General features: G+C 49.7%; 1 protein-coding gene across 1 annotated transcript; it reads right to left on the bottom strand.

Annotated features, from left to right (window-relative positions):
- Nucleotides 1-3,386: 3,386 nt before the first annotated feature.
- On the bottom strand, nucleotides 3,387-4,736 carry wu:fa11c10 (protein FAM110A). Its single transcript, XM_068753226.1, has one exon. The coding sequence runs from the start codon at nucleotides 4,734-4,736 to the stop codon at nucleotides 3,387-3,389; it is 1,350 nt and encodes a 449-aa protein (XP_068609327.1).
- Nucleotides 4,737-21,626: the final 16,890 nt, after the last annotated feature.

Here is a 21,626-nt window from a genome sequence, read left to right as displayed (position 1 = left end):
TGATGATGTCGGTAAGGATGGCATTACGGTGAGACATCTGGAGACATGTGTGAAATGTGTCCCTCCGGTCAATGCTCTGAACCAAAACTGGCAGGTTCATTCATTCATTTTCTTTGTGGGTCACGGGAGATGCTGGAGCCTAACCCAGCTTGCTATGGCGAGAGGTGGGGTGCACCCTGGATTGGTGCACCTGGTCCACCTTTTCCTTACCCAAAGGAACAATGTGTTCAAAGCAACAAAGAAAGCATCAAGAAATGAGGTAAAAGATCTTATCCCAGAGATCAGGACCCGGGTTCAAGTAGCGCCAGACCGTGTTGGGAGAGGTTCCATGCAGAAACAGTCTCCTTTCAGTATTACCACACAGGAGGAAGTGTGCTTCCACTCATGGATGGGTGGAGCTCGCTAACATTACATCTCAGGCGTGGGTACCGCTGTTCTTTGAGCGACACCACGAGCAGTGCTCACCTGTCGCATATGCATCCAGAGCCTTGACAAGCGGCGAGTCCAGGTACGCTCAAATCGAAAAGGAACTGTGGGCGAGTTTGGATGCATGTGAGCGTTTCCATGGTTTATGGTCAGATGTTCAAAGTGGGAACTGATCAGGGAGTCTTAGCACTGCCCACGCTGCTGCTGGGCAGGGGACCGTTGGTGTCCATTATGAACAACCTTTAAAGGAGACACATTATGAAAAAGTCACGTTCCCATGTTTCTACACTATTATGGGGTTTTGGGTCCTTATCAACCAAAAACAGCAAAACAAACCGTCCAGCCGATCCTTGCTAGGTCTGTAATCACCTACTGAAACACGTCTGGCAGAAATCTCTCCCCCTGTGATGTCACAGAGGGGGGAACGTGCACAAGATGTGTGTGCACATGCAGCTGCGTGCACACAATGAACTTAGTTTCGTTTCCGACAGCGCTGTTTGAGACAGAAATGAGGGACACTGTCCTGCAGCACCTGTTTGAGACAGAAATGAGGGACGCTGTCCTGCAGCATCTGTGTGAGACAGAAATGAGGGACGCTGTCCTGCAGCATCTGTTTGAGACAGAAATGAGGGACGCTGTCCTGCAGCATCTGTTTGAGACAGAAATGAGGGACACTGTCCTGCAGCACCTGTTTGAGACAGAAATGAGGGACGCTGTCCTGCAGCATCTGGTTGCTCTTTGGACCAAAGACTGTCACAGATATTTCATATCAGTGTCTGGGAACTGCGTTCACTTGTAGAGAAAGGGTAGAATATGGGTCCTTTAAATGACTGTCCTGCACGGATACAGCGGATGCAAATCATACTGCAAACATACGACATGCACATGATATACACAGGAGCAAAATGCATGCACCTTGTCGAGAGCAGTGGATAAGGAGGACCGTGCGGACAGCGAGAAAAGCACGGGAAGACGGGCATAAGTGGACATGGTTGTGACGTCTCTGCCTGAGACTGTTGACAGAACAGAACAAAAGCGGACAGAAACTATTGCAGCTGAAACAGCGAAAGAACTCAAGCCCCCAAAGTTACTCAAGGATCACACAAACACCCAGGACTCAAAGCTGATGAGGATGATGATGCAGGACTGAGCTGTGATGGGGAAAAAATACTTGGCTTTTAGATAAGCAGCAGAACTTATGAAGAATTCTCAGATACGTACTGGTACCAGACGGGTCCATCACTGTATTTACAGGCACATTAAAGGCCAGAAGGCAGAACATGGTTTCACCGCTTTCTTTATTTTTTCAGGGTACACCATTGTAAAACACGAACACTTGGTCTTGGTCCTCCGATAGAGCATAACCGGGCTGGACCCCATGCTGGTCAACTTGTACATGCAGGACAGATCTCGTTTACAGTCTAACAGGAAGTCAAATCAATGCACCTGACCATGATCGGCGCTCCCAGGTTACAACATTTACCTGGTATCTCGACAGGTACTTTAACTGTAGTCAAATATGATTTCACTTAAAAGCAGGGTTTGAATTCTGTACACAATGTTGTCCAATATCAAAAAATACACTATGATACAATTTCTAAATAAATATTGGTCCATTTTTATTAGTACGCCAAGTATATCTACCTGAGACCCTTTCAGAACAGTGTGTTTTCAGTCGTCCTTTAACCCATCATGTTTTTCATGCAACACGTACTTTGACCACGCAGTAATGAGATGATCCCTGATCATGTGACTCGATCCATACATAGTAAACATGTCTGTCACTGCACCAGTGCAGCGTCCTCCTAGACATGAGACCATATTCAGACACAAACAACACATTGTGACGAGTAGCAATTAGCTGCTACCCCAGTTACTGGAATTCACTGAACGTCTGTGAGGTGAGGGGGCCGTGTGTGGGAGTAATGCTTCTGGGAGTAACATGTGGGAGTAAGATGTCGGAGTAACGCATGTGGGAGTAACGTGTGTGGGAGTAACGTGTGTGGGAGTAACGCGTGGGAGTAACGCGTGGGAGTAACGCGTGGGAGTAACGCGTGGGAGTAACGCGTGTGGGAGTAACGCGTGGGAGTAACGCGTGGGAGTAACGTGTGTGGGAGTAACGCGTGGGAGTAACGCGTGGGAGTAACGTGTGTGGGAGTAACGCGTGGGAGTAACGTGTGTGGGAGTAACGCGTGGGAGTAACGCGTGGGAGTAACGCGTGGGAGTAACGCGTGGGAGTAACGTGTGTGGGAGTAACGCGTGGGAGTAACATGTGGGAGTAACGTGTGTGGGCTTTATGCATGTGGGAGTAACGCGTGAGAGTAACATGTGGGAGTAACATGTGGGAGTAACGCGTGGGAGTAACGCGTGGGAGTAACGTGTGGGAGTAACGTGTGGGAGTAACGCGTGGGAGTAACGCGTGGGAGTAACGCGTGGGAGTAACGCGTGGGAGTAACGTGTGGGAGTAACGTGTGGGAGTAACGCGTGGGAGTAACGCGTGGGAGTAACGCGTGGGAGTAACGCGTGGGAGTAATGCATGGGAGTAACATTTGTGAGTAACGTGTGTGCTCTACGGAGATAAAGACGTTTCACTCGCACGCTGACATTTTTACAATAACAGTCGCCACGTCTTTGATTTCTCAAAATACAAGTGTGAGATTTGACAGTGTCAACGTGTTGTCTTCATGTTTGCTCAGTCACTGCAGTGTGTAGCAGTCTGACCCCCCCCCCCCCCCCCCCACACACACACACACACACACACACACACTACGAGTACCTTGACACAGCACCAAACATCCTGACATCATCAGTTGCACCAGTCCGTTATTGCTTTTGTACCAGGAAGGAACCGTCTCGCCCGTTGGCCTCCCGACTTGCACCGACACCTGCTGGACTCTCCTTGCTTGTTTTAAGGCAGCGCAGGATGAAGTGATGGGTTCCCGTCTGGCAGCCTCTTCAGGCTACACATTAGAGACCGTGTTATTAGCGCCTCGCGCGTGACGGATGCCATACAGCCACTTGATGACCCGGGCATTCCTCTCGATGACGGAGATACCGTAGGGCGCCCGATCGTTGGCCGCGGCGGGCCCGTCCTCATTATCGTAGGCTCCTTCGTCCCCCCTCCCACGCTCAGCCTCTGAGCTGGGAGTACTTACGCTTTGGAGTTTGGAGACGGACACAATGTCTGAGTTGGCTCTGGTGAAATGCTCCACTCCCCCCATGCCCTCCACCTCCTCCGGGTCCAGCCCACAGTAGTTGAAGAAGCGCTCCATGTCCGCTGTTGCACGGGAGTAGCGGTCACTCAGGTCCGACTTGGAGCGGTGCAAGAACGGGTGCTTCCGAGCAGATCCCTTGGAACTGGTGTTTGATATTCGGGTAAAAGCAGGAGAGGCTGGGGGGATCATGCCAGCACGAACAAGCATGGGACTGGGGGGTATGTATGGAGGGGGTGGGAAGGTTAGGGAGGGAGCGTTGAGCTGTGGGTGGGCTTGTTTTTGAGGAGGTGGGACCTGGGGATGAGCCACCTGGCCCTGGGCAGTCTGTCTGGGCCTGAGATGGGGCTGCACCTGGTTCCTCTGATGCTTCCTTGTTCCAGCCTGAGGACGAACGTCCACCCTGCGCACCGTCACCGAGTTGGGGGAGCTGTAGGGCGCTGGAACACCAATACGAGGGGCTCTCACCGGGACAGGAGGGGGACGACGGGACGTTTCTGCCGCCGAGGTCTGGAGATGGTTGCTGAGTGGAGATGACGTACAGGAGGATGTGGAGGAGGAGTTCACGTTGCTGCGATTCAATCGTTTGAGGTTGTTGAGGAGTCGGTTGCTCCTCACTTGTTCTGCTGATAGACTGCTACTGATGCTCTTAGCTCCCGATGACGGAGACGATGAGGAGGACGAGGACTGGGAGCATGGCCCCGGTCCATCGCGTACATCATTGATTAGATTGTTCAGAATATCCAAGTTAAGAGCAGGTCCTCTCCTCCTCCCAGGTCCCTCTCTCCCTCCTCCGTTGTCCACATCAGCTGGACAGTGAGGGACTTTGCGTGCTGGAGGAGTGCTAAGCTGGAACATCATCCCTGGTGGAACCAAGGGCTTGCGGATGCTTGGTGGTTTGATGGGGGCTTGGCGGGTGAGGGCCACCTGCTGGCTCTTCACGTATTTGGCCTTGTCAGCCTCCAGACGTTCCACCGCACTCGGTTTACGGGCCCCGGGCTCTGCCTGGCGACGGAAGTAGTCGGGACCCTTGTTGAGTATCCTGAAGGAAACCCCCGTCAGACCCCCGTCTGATGGATGCAAGGTCTCCACTGGCATCCTGGAGGAGCTGGCAGAAAGAACCATTTAACACCAAAGCTTCCCGAGAGGAATTATAGAAAACACAAGCAAAATGTCAACGAGCGAGAGAAGAGCAGAGAAGACGAGTCTGTTCCACGTCACAAAGAAGGACTCCGAAAAGAGGGGCAGAAGGACGTCCCACATGTCCTCTTCAAGATGAAGAAATAGCTCTTTTGTACTCCCGTCTTGACCTCCGCTCCCCCTCCTCCCTCGCTCCGTGACTCCCTTTGACTTCCTTACCGGTCGCTGTGCTGCTGCTCCCACTCTTCTCCCTTTCTCTTTCTCTTTTATCCTTCCTGTTCCCAGTCCAGGCTCAGTGAAAGGCTGGATTCCACATCGGGCCCAGCCAGAGCAGCTCTGTTGGTTCAGCGGTGACCCAGAGGAGGGGTCACTGCTGACGGGCTCTCTTTATCCTCCGCTGGCCCCCTTCACCTCGGTCTGACACAAGTCCTGCCGGCAGATCGTCCTGGAGAGGCGGAAAAGGCACGGAAGTCCGAGGAAGTTAACGGATGAACGCTTTGTGGTTACCGCCGGTTAGCAAAAGCATTCACACACACACATTCACACACACTCTGTGTCTGACGGCTCAGCAGACGGGACCGGCTTTAATACGGAGACTGGCTCCTCCCAGCCAGCCAATCACATGTCAGGCTGGGAGCCTCAGCGGCGCACAGGAGGCGGGACGCACTCCTTTATTGGTCCACCTCGGAAGAGATTCTGACCAATTAGACCCCTCCCCCTCGGACTACAACAAAACACTGAAGAGGGATTTATTCAAATGGAGTGAGGGGGGAGGACGAGGACAACGAGGGACAAAACAGGGTTTACATGGACTTTCATCACAGCAACTGCTCTTCTTCAGCGCTTTGTCTTCATCAGTGGCCGGCAGATACACCATCTGGTACTTTACACGCCTCCGTGTACTCAGACCTGAAACAGTCAGTTCAGTCGCCGGCGCGTTTCTACACCTTAGAACCAAGAACCACTCCGCTCAGTTATTCCTTGGATCATTACCCACATCCTGCTTCCTCCTCTCCTCTTCCTCGCCTCCAACATTCTGTATCAGTCCACAGTTTCAAATAGTTAGTTTATAGCCACCTCCCCCTTTCATCTCTGAACAGACTAGCAGCACACACACACACACACACGCACACACACACACACGCACACACACACACACACACACGCACACGCACACACACACACACACACACGCACACACACACACGCACACGCACACACACACACACGCGCACACACACGCACACACACGTGCGCGCACACGCTCGCACACACACGCACACACACATGTTGCATTTTAAATGGACAAAACTCTAGGGAGAACATCTACAAATTTCATTCTGGAAATGCTGAAGATAAGACGCATTGGTTAGCGCGGTTGCCTCACATCAAGGTTGCAGGTTCAAATCCGACTAGCAGCCTTTCTGTGAGGAATTTGCATGTTCTCCCCGTGTCTGTGTGGGTTCTCTCCGGGTTCTCTCCGTTTCTGCGTGGATTCTCTCCGGGTTCTCCCCGTGTCTGCGTGGGTTCTCTCCGGGTTCTCCCCGTGTCTGCGTGGGTTCTCTCCGGGTTCTCCCCGTGTCTGTGTGGGTTCTCTCCGGGTTCTCCCCGTGTCTGTGTGGGTTCTCTCCGTTTCTGCGTGGATTCTCTCCGGGTTCTCCCCGTGTCTGCGTGTGTTCTCTCTGGGTTCTCACCGTGTCTGCGTGGGTTCTCTCCGGGTTCTCCCCGTGTCTGTGTGGGTTCTCTCCGGGTTCTCCCTGTGTCTGCGTGGGTTCTCTCCGGGTTCTCCCCGTGTCTGCGTGGGTTCTCTCCGGGTTCTCCCCGTGTCTGCGTGGGTTCTCTCCAGGTTCTCCCCGTGTCTGTGTGGGTTCTCTCCGGGTTCTCCCCGTGTCTGCGTGGGTTCTCTCCGGGTTCTCCAGCTTCCTCCCAATTCCAAAAACAAAAGTGAATTCGGTGAATAGGTCACACTGAGTTTGTGTGAATGATCGTCTGTGGCCCTTCGATGAACTGGCGGCTTGTCCAGGGTGTGACCCGCCTGTCGCCCGTTGACTGCTGGGAGAGGCTCCGCGTTCCAACACGACCCACGACGCGGTAACGGACAAAGCGGTACAGAAAAGGAATGAACGCTGACCAGGAGACGGATCTATTTCACACAGAGGACAGTTTGGGTTCTTATTGGCGGAAGGAGAGATTGTTCATTTGGTGTCAGTTCAGTTTAGGGCTGCGCCGATACCGATTTTTAAATAACTGATGTTCCAATCGTATTTTATTGAACACAAACTAAGCTTGTGCAACAGGTTACCTGCAGACCTGTTTGGAGCCTCTCACCAAAATAAAGGCCACAGCAGGATTCTGCTTTTATAGATAAAAGGAAATGACAAGGTTTGAGGTTGTTAATAAAATAACTATCTACAGGACGAACTAACAAAACAAGCTAAACCACCAATAAGGGGTCCTGAGTTTTAGCTTTCTGCTCTGCGTGATAGTTTTACTGCTGCTGGTACACGTCTGTGTATCCACTCCTGACGCTGCTGTCTTATTGGTGGGTTCTGTATCTTCTTAACGTAGTGTATTTAACGCCCAAATGCAGCAGCTTTGTGACGATTTCAACGTAAAATAACTTGCAGCAGCTGAGAGGACAAAAGCTCCTGGAAGTCAAACATTCTAATAGTTCAGCACGTTTAACTTTAGTCAACGGCTAACAAGAATTAAGGTCTTTTCTCATCTACATGAGCGCTGCTTCTTGGCCAAACTCAGGCAGAAAGGCGTTTTGTTGATGCGCTGGCCTTCTCAAGCATGTCTGAGTAACATGAGCAGTAATGTGAGCCAGCAGAGTCCCTGCAGTGGTGGAATGTGTGACCGAGCCAATGACTCTGGTATGAGGGTTTCGGTTTACAACCCTCACCCTGTTCTAAGGCCACTAAAGACATCTGCAGCTGATGGATCAAAAGGGAGAGCCCACGGTGTTGAGTAAACCTCCAGCAGGATGGGAATTCCACTCATCATTGAGTTAGTGATGTTGATCACGGATCAAGCGCCACACATACACACACACACACTAATACTCTTAATCGGCCTAACTCTGTGAGGAGGTTCTCGTGGAGCGGTGCTCCTCCTGCCGGAGGGCCAGGCTGGATGGAGATCATGCCGAAAACATTTCCTCAGCATGGAGATCATGTGGTTGAGTTGGAGAGGAGGAATGAGACAAAAAAGTAAAAATGACACGAAGAAAGAATTTAGGTGAGGAGGTGGATGTTGAATGCTCTGAATGAAAAGAAAAACAGATTACAAATCTGATCAGCCAGTCCTCTGATGGAAGGGAAGAGGAGGAGAGGATGGTGGATTGAGGTAGAGGAGGTGTAGGGATATTTATTTTCCTTTCCCATCGACTCCTGCTGTGTTTTTGACTTCCTTCCTCCTCGGAGAGGAGGCCCGCTCCCCGCTGCAGCTGCAGAGGCCTGAGGTTGGTTTGTGTGCAGGTATTTTTGAAGGAGTACCACAGGGAGGCTTGTTGGTGCACCCCGCCCTCCGGACTCCTTTCAATAAGCACCGCTGCGGATAAGTGTTTGGAGGGAAGGGAAGTAACCTGCATGTGGGATTGCTGAAAGGTTTATCTGCTAATTCATATTCTTGGATCAGTTGGACAAATCCTCCTTCATAGGAACAAAGTCTTATTTGAGGTAACACAGTTCAAAAGTGTCTCTGAACTACTGTTTTGCAGGCCCTGTAATGACAGGATATCCTTGACCGCTCCTTATTACCCTCGGCGAAGGGGAGGCAAGGGTATTGCAATTGGGTTTGTTTGTCTGTCTGTCTGTTTGTCTGTTTGTTTGTCTGTCTGTTTGTTTGTTTGTTTGTATGTTTGTCTGTTTGTTTGTCTGTCCGAGCGCATAACTCAAAAACTAGTAACCCAATCGACTTGAAACGTTTACACAAGCAAGGTTCTGTCCGTGGCTCGGTCCTCCCCGAGAATGGAGTTGATCCGGATCTGGATCCAGATTCTAGAATTATTTTTACATCTGGAATTGTGCCTGTGCTGTAAACTGCCACTTTAAGAGGGAGGGACACGAATGGCATGATGGGAAAAAGAGTCCAGAAGGAGTCTTGTAGTACGTTCCGGAGCAGCAAGCTAGAGCAGGTTTGGCCCCTCTGATCTGGAAGCCCTGTTTACTGTCTCACAAGATCCAATAGTCTATTGGAGGCGGGGTCTGCAGTCTCTGATTGTCTTTCTAGTTGAGTTATGCGCTCGGACAGACAAACAGACAGACAGACAAACAAACATACAAACGCACCCAATTGCAATACCCTCGCCTCCTCTTCGGCGAGGGTAGCAACATAAAGATTTCTACCAGACCAGTAGGTGATTACTGAAATATGCAGGAACCGGTTTATTTTGCTGGTTTTGGGTTGGTCGTGACCCAAAACCAGCAAAATGGTGTAGAAACATGGGAAAGTGAGTTTTTCATCACAACCTTTAACAGCGAACTGAGAAGTGAACACATTAAATCGTGTGAATTACACTTCTATATGGGTTAATAAACATCTGTCAGACCATCACGTTGAGGTTCCTGAACGTGCCCTTCATTAGTATACAGGACAGTGCATTCAAAAGTGCATTAGTGGCAATGATGACATCACAAAGTCTTGTGGTACCTCGGCACAGCCGTTAAAGTCTGCCATAGTGATTAGAGCGTGACCTACATATCGGGCCTGTCGGTGTGGGTTTGATTCTCGCGTGTTCTTCCCCCTCTCTATTGCCCCTATTTTCATCTAATAAAGGCAAAACGCATTGGTGCGCATGGTTGTGGAGCAGATTATTTGGCCTAGTGCAACAAGGAGCGATGACCTCATAGGACGGACAGCAGCCAAAGAGAGACATCAAGCCTGTCCCACACGATGTCACTTTAGAAGTCATTTCAGTGCGGTGGGGGCCGGGCGGCAGTGGCTCAGTGGGTTGGCAAGCGGAGAGTCCACAGGTTCAAGATCTCATTTTCCACTCCAGAAGAGTTCAGGTGAAACAATGTTGCAATTTTTGATGCGAGTGTATCAACCTCAGCATCTTCCTGAGAAGGATAGCACATAAATGTAGCGACTGGCTCGCTACATTCATAGCTGGTAGTCCAGGACAGAAGCTGTCACGCCTCGAGGGGGGCCGGTGTCATTCCCCCACTAACTCCCCCTGTCTTCACCTCCCGGTGCTCCTGCAATCAGCTCATTCCTGTCACCTGTGTTCCTGTCAGCACCTGCAGCTCGTCTCCCTTCACACGGCCGGTACAGTGAAACTGCGAATGGCTCATTAAATCTGTTATGGTGCCTGTACAATTAATAGTACAATTCATTCTTCATTTCATTTGTTATGTATGCTGCAGAAGGCTTTGCTTCCGTTTATCAGCACTAGGGGGCGACAGGGTACACAGTATGTGAACCTGATGTGACTGGAACACATTTTTTTATTCTGACAGAAATAGTGTAATCCGTGTCACGGATTTAGTGTTAAGACTAGTGCAACAAGGAGCGATGACCTCATAGGACGGACAGCAGCCAAAGAGAGACATCAAGCCTGTCCCACTATTTAGTCCCTGTTCATGCCACACCTCACTGCCAGATTGTCAGTGATGTTTCCTGCTCTCCAGCTCCCGACCTCCCGTGTTTTGACCCTGCCTGCTTCCCGGACTCTCAGTAGTCCAGGACAGAAGCTGTCGGAACCGGACGCTGCGCTGTGAAAGCAGAGGTGGTGGTAGCGTTGCAGCTCGTAGCGTTGCAGCTCGTAGCGTTGCAGCTCGTAGCGTTGCAGCTCGTAGCGTTACAGTGTCATTAATTAGCTTAATAATAATACTTTATTAATCTGTCCCCTGGAGGGCAATTCGGTTTTACAGCAGTTTGAGCTGCTGCTGGTCGCGGCGTGCGCACGCGCCCGGGCAATGTGGGTGAAGTGTCTTGCCTAAGGACACAACGACAGTGTAAGCATGCGCCTGGGCCGAGGATCGGACCGCCGACCTCCCGATCATAGGATGACCCTCTCAACCACTGCGCCACTGTCACCCCCCCTTAAGGGCCCAGCAAGCTTTGCTTTTTCCTCAGATGAAAGTTGGGGCCACTCTTCTCTACCAAAATCAATCCCTTTGAGGACAGAAGCCGTCGGAACCGGATGCTGCTCAGTGAAAGCCGGTAGATGCATATGGAGCTGTATGAGAGAACCACAGCCCTGTGCCACGCCCACAGTCTCCCTGAATCAGGTGCAGAGACCTGCAGAACCTGGAGGAACCTGCAGGTTCACGCACTGAATGGAACTCAGACACAGTGAAAAGAGAGTTACTTTTCCCTTGTGTGGATCGGATGATAGCTTGAGGTCAGATCCTGCAGTAGATGCAGAGCGACTAAAAGGCATCCAGCATGCAGGCCTGAATGTGAGAACCTCTTGAGTGGATCACAATTCAGACATGTTTCCCTCTCTGAAGGTTCTACCCAAGTTCCCCTAACAGTGCCCGTAAGCAGCTGCTCATGTGAAAGGTCCTTTAGTGCACTGCGTCGGTTGCACTGTGTCGGTTGCACTGCGTCGGTTGCACTGCGTCGGTTGCACTGCGTCGGTTGCACTGCGTTGGTTGCACTGCGTCGGTTGCATTCCTGCATCAAACGAGCCAGAAAAGACTTCACAGTCTTGCAGTGAGTGGAATCCAGGCAGATCTCATCCAACAACATTTGGAAGGTCAAGAAACGCATGATCCAACCCAGCTGATGTGGAGGACCCATCGCCCGGGGACCCCGCCTCCGTGCCCTCATCATCCTCATCGAAGGTGCAGAGGTAGCAACACGTACAGTCAGACCTTCAAAACCAAGCAGCGGGATGGGACACGACAGGACACAGTGTCCCACCCTGGGCTGGCAGCAACGTGAGACATAGGTCATGGGTCAGCTGCTATGTTGGGTTGAGCCTGTCTGGCCTTGTGTGACATCACTGGTGGACGGAAGGCCGTCCTTTCCTGTGACCTCTGCTCTGATCCCTCCACAGACGTCTTTCCTCGTTTCCTTCAGCCTGCCAGCGTCTAACGTCCCCCTGAACGTCCTGACCCGTGTCTCCACTTCACAGCAGACTGCAAGTTGATGCTTGGCTGCTGCACAGAAACCAAGATAAAGCACAACATTAAAAAGGACGGATGGAGGACGAATCCAGGTGCAGAATGTTTGGACAACGACCGGATGACAGAATGGAGTGATTGTGGCTTAGGTGTTCGGGGGCCCTACCTCCCCTGGGCGCTGACCCTGACTCTGCTGGTAAACCCCAATCCTGCATCATGCATTAAACCCCATAATGAGTATGTGGGTGGGGGTCTGGGGTCTGCTGGACTGGGACCCCCAAACGCATTGAGAGGAGTGTATCTGGCCTCCAGAGACCAAAGGAGGTGTGTGTGTTTGGGGGATGAACCCAAAGATAAGCGTGTCAGATAGCGACAGTGGTGGAGGGGATGGAACACAAAGGGTCCTGCCACATGCACGTCTGACCTATGACCCAGAGCGTCTAGTGGCACCCCTCCGTCCCCACCCTCCATCCTGCCAGCCCTTCATCCTCCACCTCTTGTCTACGTCCATCCCCTCCCTTCCTGCCCGGGGATCACCTGCTGCTCATATGGAGGTGAGGGCAGCTGCTTGTCTGGAGAAAGGACGAGGAGGAAGGGAAACACAGAAGAGAATAAATCTAATCTCCTCATGAGTTGTCGGGAACCTTTGGCCATCCTCAGAGGTTTGTGGTAGCAGCTTTGGGTATCTGAGTCACGCTTAGTGCTAATCCAGAACCAGAATACTTTATTAATCCCAGAGGGAATTGTCTGTTATCTACAGGAAATAAGCTTTTCGTCTAATATAGTATTGTCTCGTAAGTATAACTACCATACTTAAGTATAATCTGTTGTGTTTATTTGTATTGTTTCGACTGCAGTGCACCGCACAGAGCCCCTTTAATTTCATTGCATCATGCCATCAATGACAATAAAGTGCTATTCTATTCTATTCTATTCTATTCTGTTCTGTTCTGTTCTGTTCTGTTCTGTTCTGTTCTGTTCTGTTCTGTTCTATTCTATTCTATTATGTTCTATTCTATTCTATTCTATTCTATTATGTTATATTCTATTCTATTCTATTCTATTCTATTCTATTCTGTTCTGTTCTGTTCTGTTCTGTTCTGTTCTATTCTGTTCTGTTCTGTTCTGTTCTGTTCTGTTCTGTTCTGTTCTATTCTATTCTATTATGTTCTATTCTATTCTATTCTATTATGTTCTATTCTATTCTATTCTGTTCTGTTATGTTCTGTTCTGTTCTGTTCTGTTCTGTTCTATTCTATTCTATTATGTTCTATTCTATTCTATTCTATTCTATTCTATTCTATTCTATTCTGTTCTGTTCTGTTCTGTTCTGTTCTATTCTTTTCTGTTCTGTTCTGTTCTGTTCTGTTCTGTTCTGTTCTGTTCTGTTCTGTTCTACTCTATTCTATTCTGTTCTGTTCTATTCTGTTCTATTCTATTCTATTCTATTCTATTCTATTATGTTCTATTCTATTCTATTCTATTCTATTCTATTCTATTCTATTCTATTCTATTCTATTATGTTCTATTCTATTCTATTCTATTCTATTCTATTCTATTCTATTCTATTCTATTCTATTCTATTATGTTCTATTCTATTCTATTCTATTCTATTCTATTCTATTCTATTCTATTCTGTTGTATTCTATTATGTTCTATTCTATTCTATTCTATTCTATTCTATTCTATTCTATTCTATTCTGTTGTATTCTATTCTATTCTATTCTATTCTATTCTGTTCTGTTCTGTTCTGTTCTGTTCTGTTCTGTTCTGTTCTATTCTATTCTATTCTATTCTATTCTATTCTGTTCTGTTCTATTCTATTATGTTCTATTCTATTCTATTCTATTCTATTCTATTCTATTCTATTCTATTCTATTCTATTCTATTCTATTCTATTATGTTCTATTCTATTCTATTCTATTCTATTCTATTCTATTCTATTCTATTCTATTCTATTCTATTATGTTCTATTCTATTCTATTCTATTCTATTCTATTCTATTCTATTCTATTCTGTTGTATTCTATTCTATTCTATTCTATTCTATTCTGTTCTGTTCTGTTCTGTTCTGTTCTGTTCTGTTCTATTCTATTCTATTCTATTCTATTCTATTCTGTTCTGTTCTGTTCTGTTCTGTTCTGTTCTGTTCTGTTCTGTTCTGTTCTATTCTATTCTATTATGTTCTATTCTATTCTATTCTATTCTATTCTATTCTATTCTATTCTATTCTGTTATCTTCTATTCTATTCTATTCTCAGAGTCTGAGCCTCGGCTGTTGGCCTGGAACTCATTGAAAGGACAATCAAGCAGCACAGGAGGCTGGTTTGAAATGGTTCTTTTGTGATCATGGAACGGTGGAACAAATGTTCCCTGGTGGGGGGGGGGGGGGGGGGGGGTGCTTGGCTTCTTACATAAGAAAGGAAACTGCTGTTTACCAGCGTAACTACAGGCGTTCTGCTAAATTCCCCAGAAGATGAACATGAATTGATGAGCAAAGCTGCATAAGCCGTTTATGACGGGTTGGGGGTCTTTATTGTGTGGGGGTCTTGATGGCGGGGGCTCGGGTAGCAGATCAAACACAAGACCAGGGATGTCTCTATTTGGACATAAAGGTACAAAGAAAGATATCAAAGGTGGCATTTTCTATGTTCAATGACAGACCGTGCTCCACGTGGAACATCTTTCAGTGGACGAATCAAAGGTTTTTGGGACTAAAGCTGCTTCTCTGCTTCTCAGATAGACATAGATGTTGCATGTCTCGTAGGAGATTAGATTTGACTCTATCCGGGCCTTCTAGGTGTTTCAGTGTAACTGCTCTATTGATTATATCCTCTTAACTGTGTTCTTGTTGTTCCTGGGGACGCTCCACCATTCTGATCCCTGATCCCTGGTATTTACTCAGGCCCGAGCGCCTAACTGGCCTAAGGGCAATGCAGTGGATGACGAGAATCTCTGCAGTGAATAATCTAATAGTTTGATCCAGGCTCTGTTGAGGATTATGCATCTAGAGCGAACACTCAATCAGAGCCTCGTCCCAATCCTTTTCATCCTTAGTCATGCATCAGTGTTCTGTTTGAGCGCATGCCAATGAGGGGGCGAGGCCAGAAAGTGGGATGTTGAGGGGAGGAGCCAGCTAGCATGGTAGCGATGGGAGTATGACCTAGTTACCCACAGAGCTTCACAAACACTGTCGCCATTCTGCAAAGCTTCAGACTAAATCCAAAAGCAAGCCGCCTGCCATGTGGACCTGCTGAAGCTGACATCGAAGCTTCCAGCGGCCCACAGAGGAAGACGAAGCGGCAGCAGCACCGCACCAGAGAACGGGCTTTCTGCTCTGACCTACATTCCCCGAGTTAGAGGCATCAAGCGCTTGTTGCAGCTGCAGGGCCGTGTCCGTGTCCGTCTCCACCCCGCGGTTCCCCTCAGACGGCTTCGCTGTACTGCTGTTACATGTACCAGGGATGAAGGGATGAAAGAGAGGGAGAACGTCAACAAGCCAAATGGAGTCACAGGGAAGCAGTCGAGAAAAAAAAACGTACAAAGCATGCATGTCCACGAGTCTCTGGACGTCCGTAGGGAAACATGTTGAAGGGGGGCATCCGCAAATGCAGTTTGGTTCACATGCTGGATCGACTCCAAAACGACACTCGGAGGGTTGAGTCCTCAGCTCCAGTCCTCTGACGTCTTGTTGTTGGGATAAAGAGGAGATGGCTGATGCTAAACGTTAAGAGCCTGAGCAGTGCCCCAAAATCTACCGGGACAGAAGAAGTGGAACTCTGCAGGGGATAAAGTGTGTGTGGAGGTGGAGGACGAAAGGGGACAGATTTAATCCGTCCTGCCCAAGTTCCATAAATGAACCAGGAACACGTGCCTGACTGTTGCTCTGCGGCTGCTGGACAAGCTTGAACGTCAGTCTGCCCAGATAAATACTTTATTTGGATGTATGTCTGGAAAACATGCGGACATAAATTATGTTTGTGTTGTTTTGCCTCTCCAGAAATGAAAACCGAAGCCTAACCGGCCAGGCAGGATGTGGCTCGGCAGCTAACGCTAGCACATCTGTGCTAAGCATTACAGACATGAAGGAAACAACTCTGTCTGTCATTAGTGTGTGGACGATCAAACGATAACATCAGGAGTCTCGTCTGTCCTTTAAAAGGTTCACACGAAGGTTGGGAAAAGTTACAGAAGCAAATTTGAATCCTACATGCAAAGTCAAAGAGGAAGTAAAGCTCTGGTTAAAAGAACAAGTCACAGAAGCCCCAGTGGCGCTTGTCAGGTAAAGGTTTCTGGTACTGTCCCGAGCGAGACAGGATGATGACAACGTGATGCAGCAAATCTTGGGTTGTTCTCAGGTAGCTCATCCAGCAGCACAGGTGCACCCGCTTGGACCCCAGGTGAACAATAATAATGTGGAAGCCAAAGAAATGGCAAAGATTTCATCTTTTAAAGTGTTTAAATACCATGTTTTCAATCAATCTGGAGATACGACTTTAGCGGAAGGAAATGACGGCCTATAGCAGTGAGGAGTCATCATCAGGAGTCATCACCAGGAGTCATCACCAGGAGTCATTATTAGGAGTCATCATCAGGAGTCATCATCAGGAGTCGTCATCACCAGGAGTCATCGCCAGGAGTCATCATCAGGAGTCATCGCCCGGAGTCATCACCAGGAATCATCATCAGGAGTCATCGCCCAGAGTCATCACCAGGAATCATCACCAGGAGTCATCGCCAGGAGTCATCATCAGGAGTCATCGCCCGGAGTCATCACCAGGAATCATCATCAGGAGTCATCGCCCAGAGTCATCACCAGGAATCATCACCAGGAGTCATTGCCAGGAGTCATCATCAGGAGTCATCAGCAGGAGTCATCACCAGGAGTCGTTGCCAGGAGTCATAACCAGGAATCATCGCCAGGAGTCATTGCCAGGAGTCATCACCAGGAGTCATCACCAGGAGTCATCATCAGGAGTCATCATCAGGAGTCATCGCCAGGAGTCATCATCAGGAGTCATCGCCCGGAGTCATCACCAGGAATCATCACCAGGAGTCATTGCCAGGAGTCATCATCAGGAGTCATCACCAGGAGTCATCAGGAGGAGTCATCACCAGGAGTCATCATCAGGAGTCATCGCCCGGAGTCATCACCAGGAATCATCACCAGGAGTCATTGCCAGGAGTCATCACCAGGAATCATCACCAGGAGTCATTGCCAGGAGTCATCATCAGGAGTCATCATCAGGAGTCATCAGCAGGAGTCATTCCCTGAATGTAGAACGCAAACTCAGAAAGGACACGCCTCTGCTCACTGATGCTACTATGGCAAAGCAATGGCACACCTTACTCCCACTATGATTGGCTTTGCCAGCTGGTCTACCGATCTACCTGTCCAGGTGAGTGATGGGATTCTATCAGCTATACTTTCATCACATCCCTTTACCACTTGACGTACTGCCTGTAGCTCAGCATGTGAATTTATGATTAACCCTTCATTTACCATGTATGCTATAAACAGTCCTTGATCAGAGACATTGATCACACATATTGGTATTTACCTTCAAGCATGGCGCCAAACGCCGAGAGAAACACGTCTTCCTGTTATCACGTCTTTGCTGGAAGTCCTCACTTTACCAAACAGGATCGAACCAACGTTCGCCTCTGCCTCAAAGCTTTATGCGGTGCTGCCATCTAGTGGCCAGACACGGCTCACGCAACAACGACTTCGTTGAAACGGTCAGCGCGTGTTTTCCGGGAGGGAAAGGTTCAAAGGTTTCAAAGCGTCTGCCTTCCCTGCTGCAAAAGAGTCAGGGTGGTAGAATTTGAATTTATACTAAAACAGCGAGTTAACGAAAACATTTTCTAGAATGATTATTGTAAATGTCAGAGCAGCTTGGGGTGGAGAACCCGTCACATCTGCAGCTTGTTCTGCTTGTGTTTGAGCGCTGAGCAGCTTCAAACACGACCATTTCCCTCCGGAGTAAGGAGGAGGTGAAATAAATGCTGAGGAGTCGCCTGCTCCAGCGTAGAGGAGAGAAGGAGTAAGGAGGAGGTGAAATAAATGCTGAGGAGTCGCCTGCTCCAGCGTAGAGGAGAGAAGGAGTAAGGAGGAGGTGAAATAAATGCTGAGGAGTCGCCTGCTCCAGCGTAGAGGAGAGAAGGAGTAAGGAGGAGGTGAAATAAATGCTGAGGAGTCGCCTGCTCCAGCGTAGAGGAGAGAAGGAGTAAGGAGGAGGTGAAATAAATGCTGAGGAGTCGCCTGCTCCAGCGTAGAGGAGAGAAGGAGTAAGGAGGAGGTGAAATAAATGCTGAGGAGTCGCCTGCTCCAGCGTAGAGGAGAGAAGGAGTAAGGAGGAGGTGAAATAAATGCTGAGGAGTCGCCTGCTCCAGCGTAGAGGAGAGAAGGAGTAAGGAGGAGGTGAAATAAATGCTGAGGAGTCGCCTGCTCCAGCGTAGAGGAGAGAAGGAGTAAGGAGGAGGTGAAATAAATGCTGAGGAGTCGCCTGCTCCAGCGTAGAGGAGAGAAGGAGTAAGGAGGAGGTGAAATAAATGCTGAGGAGTCGCCTGCTCCAGCGTAGAAGAGGAGAAGAGTAAGGAGGAGGTGAAATAAATGCTGAGGAGTCGCCTGCTCCAGCGTAGAGGAGAGAAGGAGTAAGGAGGAGGTGAAATAAATGCTGAGGAGTCGCCTGCTCCAGCGTAGAGGAGAGAAGGAGTGAGGAGGAGGTGAAATAAATGCTGAGGAGTCGCCTGCTCCAGCGTAGAGGAGAGAAGGAGTAAGGAGGAGGTGAAATAAATGCTGAGGAGGAGAGAACACCAGCCGTCGCTTTTAGGCTGTTCTGCTTCATGACTCTGTTTGTCCAGGTTTATCATGCAATAAATACACGTTTGTTAATGTAACATCATTACTGAGTGCATAATGTCCTTTAGAGCAGTGTTTCCCAACCGGTGTGCCAAAAAAAAAAAAAGTTTAATTTTTAATTTAACATTTTTCTAATATCACCTAATGAACATTGTCGGGTGTCCTGCTGTAATAAAGTGTTTGTTCCGCCCGTAGATCGCTCTTCAGACTTTGAAGTGAACGACAGGAGCTGGTTTCCGTCATTGTGAGCCAAAAAAAAAGTCTGTTAAAGTCTAACGTGATTGGTCGAGATGTGTGTGTGGGCGTGTGCGTGTCCACAACGAGCAGGGGGAGGGGGCGGGGGGTGTTTACGCACATGCAGTCTACGTAAGAGCTCTGCGTGCGGGGCTGGACGCGCACACGCACCGCTGACCGTGGTTCTTTTTAGATTATAATGTAATAACGCCTTTATAACCCGGCTAAAACAGCAGGCCATCCTGCCCCTTGGCTTCCAGAAACACGACTCGTTGTATTTCCATCACGTTCAGGCGAAAAGCACTATTGTTAAAATGATAACATGATTTCTGCCTGTCGTTAATTCCTTATCATTAACGCTGATCTGGGGATTAATCTACACAAGATGTGTGCGGAACCGGAGGAGGAGCATCAGGAATTATTTTAGCTAAATGCTAATATTGGCTTGCTAGAATGCTCGCGTTAATGTAGCACTACGAGTATTTATAAATACTTAAAGGACTTTAAAGTCACATGAGGGTCTGAACAAAAAGTTTATACCTCTCTATTTAATAGATGTTGAAACAAATTTTGAAATGGAGAGAAAAAAAAGTGCTTTTTTTTCTTTTGTCAGTATATTTCTTTTGTTTTGGTCACCACAACAAAAAACAGAAGAAGAAGAAAAGTCCTCAGGAGTTACTGCAGGTGTCAAATGACCCGTCGACACAGACGTGGTCCTGAAGCAACGAACCCTCCTCTCGTCTCTCGTCCCTCGTCTCTCGTCTCTCGTCCCTCGTCCCTCGTCTCTCGTCCCTCGTCTCTCGTCTCTCGTCTCTCGTCTCTCGTCCCTCGTCTCTCGTCCCTCGTCCCTCGTCTCTCGTCCCTCATCTCTCGTCTCTCGTCTCTCGTCTCTCGTCCCTCGTCTCTCGTCTCTCGTCCCTCGTCTCTCGTCCCTCGTCCCTCGTCCCTCGTCTCTCGTCTCTCGTCTCTCGTCCCTCGTCTCTCGTCCCTTGTCCCTCGTCCCTCGTCTCTCGTCTCTCGTCTCTCGTCCCTCGTCTCTCGTCCCTCGTCTCTCGTCCCTCGTCTCTCGTCCCTCGTCTCTCAGGATACTGAAACCGCGGGTGAGGAACGCCGTGGCGTGCTTTGAAGTCGTCTGGAGCGCCCCGGGTGAGTTTGTCATAGATTCTGTTTTCCTGCCTGCAGGGGGCAGTAGCAGCACTAGAACCCCCCCGCCACCCCCCCAGCCACTCAGCAGCACTAGAACCCCCCCCACCCCCCCAGCCACTCAGCAGCACTAGAACCCCCCCCCCCCCCCCCCCAACCACTCAGCAGCTAGCTGCAGCATCGCTAATGCAGCGTGCCCAACCAATCAGAAGACGGCAGTGGTTCATTTGTCTTCTGATTGAATAAATCAAAGCATTCTGATTGGGTGGGGGCCGCTGAGGGGGGGGGGGGCTGCATGTCCTATGTTGTATGTTACATGTATGTGGTCCAGCTGTGACTAATGTCGCGTCTCCCTCGTCTTCACAGAGAGGAAGCCGAAGCGGAACCATGAGAAGCCGCTCGTCCAGCGAGGACAGCGACGCAGACACCGCACACACCTGTCCCCTGCATCAACCAGGTAACGCACACACCTGTCCCCTGCATCAACCAGGTAACGCACACACCTGTCCCCCGCATCAACCAGGTAACGCACACACCTGTCCCCTGCATCGACCAGGTAACGCACACACCTGTCCCCTGCATCAACCAGGTAACGCACACACCTGTCCCCTGCATCAACCAGGTAACGCACACACCTGTCCCCTGCATCGACCAGGTAACGCACACACCTGTCCCCTGCATCGACCAGGTAACGCACACACCTGTCCCCTGCATCAACCAGGTAACGCACACACCTGTCCCCTGCATCAACCAGGTAACGCACACACCTGTCCCCTGCATCGACCAGGTAACGCACACACCTGTCCCCTGCATCGACCAGGCAACGCACACACCTGTCCCCTGCATCGACCAGGTAACGCACACACCTGTCCCCTGCATCGACCAGGCAACGCACACACCTGTCCCCTGCATCGACCAGGTAACGCACACACCTGTCCCCTGCATCGACCAGGTAACGCACACACCTGTCCCCTGCATCGACCAGGTAACGCACACACCTGTCCCCTGCATCGACCAGGTAACGCACACACCTGTCCCCTGCATCGACCAGGTAACGCACACACCTGTCCCCTGCATCAACCAGGTAACGCACACACCTGTCCCCTGCATCGACCAGGTAACGCACACACCTGTCCCCTGCATCGACCAGGTAACGCACACACCTGTCCCCTGCATCGACCAGGTAACGCACACACCTGTCCCCTGCATCGACCAGGCAACGCACACACCTGTCCCCTGCATCGACCAGGTAACGCACACACCTGTCCCCTGCATCAACCAGGTAACGCACACACCTGTCCCCTGGCAGCAGGGCGGAGCTTCTGCATCGTGATGCGTTTAGCCGTTAGCAGTTATTTCACTGTGTTTCGATGTGAATCCTGTTTTTCAGGTGACGGTCGTCTGCATCGTCTTCCGCAGACGGTCACCCGCAGTGACCAGAGCAGCGCCCTCCGCAGGTTGGAGGTGGTGTTTGCTCCCCATCAGGCTCGGGACGGGCGTGACGCCGCCGTCTGGAGGGAGGGGGTCCGAGGAG

This window comes from Brachionichthys hirsutus, chromosome 2 (assembly GCF_040956055.1).
Source record: "Brachionichthys hirsutus isolate HB-005 chromosome 2, CSIRO-AGI_Bhir_v1, whole genome shotgun sequence".
Lineage (NCBI taxonomy): Eukaryota > Metazoa > Chordata > Actinopteri > Lophiiformes > Brachionichthyidae > Brachionichthys > Brachionichthys hirsutus.
This window is presented reverse-complemented; position numbering and strand designations above follow the sequence as displayed.

Excerpts from the sequence above, each read along its gene's own strand:
- wu:fa11c10 (XM_068753226.1), bottom strand. The coding sequence starts at position 4,736 with ATGCCAGTGGAGACCTTGCATCCATCAGACGGGGGTCTGACGGGGGTT.